Source organism: Apis dorsata, unplaced genomic scaffold, assembly GCF_000469605.1.
Source record: "Apis dorsata unplaced genomic scaffold, Apis dorsata 1.3 scaffold_331, whole genome shotgun sequence".
Taxonomy (NCBI): Eukaryota; Metazoa; Arthropoda; class Insecta; order Hymenoptera; family Apidae; genus Apis; species Apis dorsata.
Genome location: NW_006263599.1, coordinates 439801 through 443718, shown reverse-complemented (window position 1 = coordinate 443718; position 3918 = coordinate 439801). Strand labels below are relative to the sequence as shown.

Here is a 3918-nt window from a genome sequence, read left to right as displayed (position 1 = left end):
TATATATATATATATATATATATATATATACACTTAAATTACGATGATCTTTCAAATGCAATAGCTATAGAATTTAAATATAACGATGGTTTCATAAACTGTAGTAAACGTATTTTGCAATTATAATTCCTCAATAAGAAAGGAATATTTATAAGCCGTACATAATTACGAAGATTCATATTCGTGTATTATATTCGTAATAAACTATATTATTTTCTAAAAAAAGAAAAGTACTATGATTCTTATACTAAAAAAAAAATAAAATAACATGCTTACGTATTTTTGGATACCGTAACATCAGTCTGCATTTAAAAAATTATTAAAGATGAAGAAAAAATACTCAAGAAAACTAATCATCACGAATCATCTTCAGCAAAATACCGATGTCTGAGGGCTTGAGCCGCAGTTAATCGTCTATGAGGATTAAAGGTAAGCATACCTTTAATTAAATCTAGCCCATATTCGTTGAGATCAGATATTATAGTTGCAAAAGATTTTGGTTGTCTATAAGGAAAAGCTGTCCAACTAAGAGATACATTTTCAGGCCATTCCCCTTGCGATGGAGTTCCAATTATTCTGTAAAAGCAATCAGTTCAATTCAGTTTCTCAAATCATTCTCTCCAAAGAAATGTCGAATATCTTTATTAACATACTGGAAAATCCTATCGAGTTGGTCACCTTCGCTCGTACCAGGAAATAAAGGTTCAAGTCTACTTAATTCTGCTAGAATGCATCCAACAGACCAAATATCAACAGGAGTTGCATAAGAGCAACCTAAGAGGACTTCTGGAGCCCGATACCATTGTGTCACGACCTATGCAATACAATAATTTCTACGATTTAGTATTAAAACATAAAATTATGAATAATATTACTACTGTGATATCAACCTACCACAGAAGTCAATCTCATTTCAAAATCGTACGTTTTCGCTAAACCAAAATCTGCAATTTTTATTCTTCCTTCCCTGGTTACCAACAGATTTTGAGGTTTCAAGTCCCTGTGTATGATCCTGTGACTGTGTAAAAATTCTACACCTCTGAGTATTTCCTTCGACATTTGTTTCACCACATGAGGAGGAATTCCTGTCTGCGAACAAGAGGACATGTAAGATGCTAGATCCCTTTCCACGTGCTCGAACACAAGCCATAATGTCAGTCCTCGATCCAATCTCTCCGATCTTCCATCGGCAGAAGGCAAGTGTAGATAATTCCCTTGACAAACGTCCAATAATCTTACCTGCATGCATAACAAAGAATGTGAGTATAAATCCAAATAGAAACGGCATTACCAATACACATAATAATAGCGAGACTTACAATGTGCGGATGCTCGAATCTTTCCAGTTGTTTCAAAGTGGCTATTTCTCTTAACGTGGACGTAGGTAGACCATCCGCCGTCAGGGGCACTCTAACTTTTTTTAAAGCTACCACTTGTCCCGTATTCAAGTCTTTAGCCTTGTACACCGTGCCATAGGCGCCATTTCCGATCAAAGACAATTCCTGATACGATGCATCCTCGCCGATTATCGATGTTTGAATTTGCACATCGCTATCCGACTCTGATCTCTTGTTAGAACTACTGGATAATTCTTTCTGGCCGCTGTACTTCATTTGTGCGATCGTTTCGAAACTGCCGAAGTGTCCTTCCTTCGAGGAACCAGCCGCTGCTACATTTGCCGGCCCCTCCAAACTAGTTTGGCTCAGCTGTTTCGCGGTGTCCAAAGATTCCCCGCCGATCTCGAATGGATTGGTTTCTGACGCGCTCCCTGGTATTACCTCTATCGTGTTCTCAGGTAACGAGGACGTACCCGACAATTTCTCCACGCTCTCCAATTCCTCCGTGCTCAAGTCATGTTCCTTCTCGGATCTTCCCTCGATCGAGGCCTCGGAGAATTTCGATTTCTTGGGTGGCGTGGGGGATGAAAGGTCTGGTCCGAGCTCAGAGCTCGGACGTCGAGATGTCCCGGCCATCACAACATTTCGACCTCTACCTGAAACGAAAAAGAAAACCAACGTTTCCGCTACATCGAGTTATAAACGGAATATCTGGTAAAAACATGTTAAATTTAGAGAGGGAATCTTTTGAATCGATGTTACACCTGTTCCATCAACAACGATACGCCCGATCCATCGGTATTTCAATCCAAATTTCCTAATTATCAATACGTAAATATTAGTCCCGAATACGAATATTAAGTCGTATACGTCGAACGTGAGACAATAATTGGATGCAGGAGAATATACACGAAACTGATATACTTGTAAGAAGACACTTGTGGCATTTTGAATGTTAAATATTAGTAGATTCGTAAAAGTTTCATTAAAATTTTCGTACGCGCTAGTGTTGCACCGTCTGCTGTACAGCAACATCTGCATCGACACCTGCGTTCGTATATAATAGTACTGGGCCTCGTCGTCGCCTTTCGAACATCTTGTAAATATAAGAAGGGTCTCTCGTTCACCCCACGCTTTTTTTAACTTTTATTTTCCTCCACGCGGTAATGAATTTCCTCCGGGTGAAAATTTCCTTACCTGGTTATATATTATAGAGGGAAAATTCTTCTTCTCCGAGAACTCTATGTATTTATTTAATTTTAAAATTTCCCTAAATATAATATAGTTTCGTTACAAAATCTTTTTTTATCGTTAAGCAAGTTTGCGAGGGTAATGTTTGAAGAATAATAGTGGTTAGGGACGATAGTAGATAAAATGAGAGAAAGACAAATATCCGTGAAATTTTACTGTATTGCTGTAAACCGTTCGACTGTGTATACAGAATAATTACACGTCATAGCAATAATAAAGCTGAATGAAGATGTGATAGATAATGGAATGCGTAAAGAGATACGAAGAGATATCTACTTTACATTGCAGCACAGAGCGATAAAAGAAAAAAAATTCAAATAATGAATAAGTACGTGTCTAACGTAAGGGCCAAAAGAAGAGACAACAGTAGATATTTATCGTTTCGTAATATTTACTTACATGGATTTTTTCCTTCTCTACAACAGGATGTAATAAAAGTATACGTTATATTATCGTTTCGAAATTTAAAATATGAGCGTTTAGGAATATTATTATTTTATCGTATCAGAATCATTCGTGGATAAAGCATAAATTTACGTAAACGATAGCGTCTTTCACCCTTTTTTTGCTGACTTCGAAAAATTGTCAACACAACTAAGAATAAACATCATCTTTGTGGAAGGAGGAAGTTTCATAGTCGGGCTTCATTCGACGTTTTGATTTAGTTTCTTTTATCAACTTCCTTTTGTGATAAGACCGTGTAAAAAAAGAAAAAAAAAAAAAAGAGAAAAAAAGAAAAGAATAAAGGAGGAACAGAGGAACGAACACACATTTCATCATGTGAAACGATCGAAAAGTGAAACCCAACCAAACTTTCTAACGCGGAAAACGAGTTGCTACGAGCTTCGTATTTTCTACTATCGTTTACTATCGTTCTAACAAAAATATCGAGTGGAAAAAGATCGAGGTTGCGAGGTAGATAGAAAGGAAAGTAGCGTACGAGTTTTCGTGTAACACAATCTCCACCGTAGGACCACCTACGCAGTCCAGTCACGTGTTTCCAATGTATCTTTTCGTGAAGAATACAAGAAAACCGTTTTTCCAAGAAAAAAGAGATGGAACGAACCTGAGGAGAGAGCCTCGAGAGAGAGAAAGAGAGAGAGAGAGAGAAGCCTTCTGCCTCGTGTTTCGTCGGGAAGCGAGAACAAGCGGTGGAATGCAAACGCGATGAACTTTTTCCGAGAATCACAAAAAGAAAAACTAGAACGTGTTGGTGGCCAGTGAAGGGAGCGATAACATTGGAAAGCGTTTCATCCGACTCGATAGAAGATAAGGAAGAACGAGACGAGTCGAAATGAAATGCAAAGAATGTAGAAAAGTAAATACTTAC

The 3918-nt window shown here is 37.7% G+C and overlaps 1 protein-coding gene across 3 annotated transcripts in view; it reads right to left on the bottom strand.

The window, feature by feature from the left end:
- Positions 1-24: 24 nt before the first annotated feature.
- The window catches only part of LOC102680298 (cyclin-dependent kinase 4-like), a 21061-nt gene continuing 17167 nt past the window's right edge, over positions 25-3918 (bottom strand). For all 3 annotated transcript variants that reach the window (XM_031511596.1, XM_006617928.2, XM_031511595.1), the window contains 4 exons: positions 1320-1993; positions 895-1239; positions 654-814; positions 25-576 (listed from right to left, as the gene is read on the bottom strand). In XM_031511596.1, coding sequence (XP_031367456.1) covers positions 357-576; positions 654-814; positions 895-1239; positions 1320-1973 — 1380 coding nt within the window. In that variant the 5' untranslated portion in view covers positions 1974-1993 and the 3' untranslated portion in view covers positions 25-356. The remainder of the gene's footprint in view (positions 577-653; positions 815-894; positions 1240-1319; positions 1994-3918) is intronic.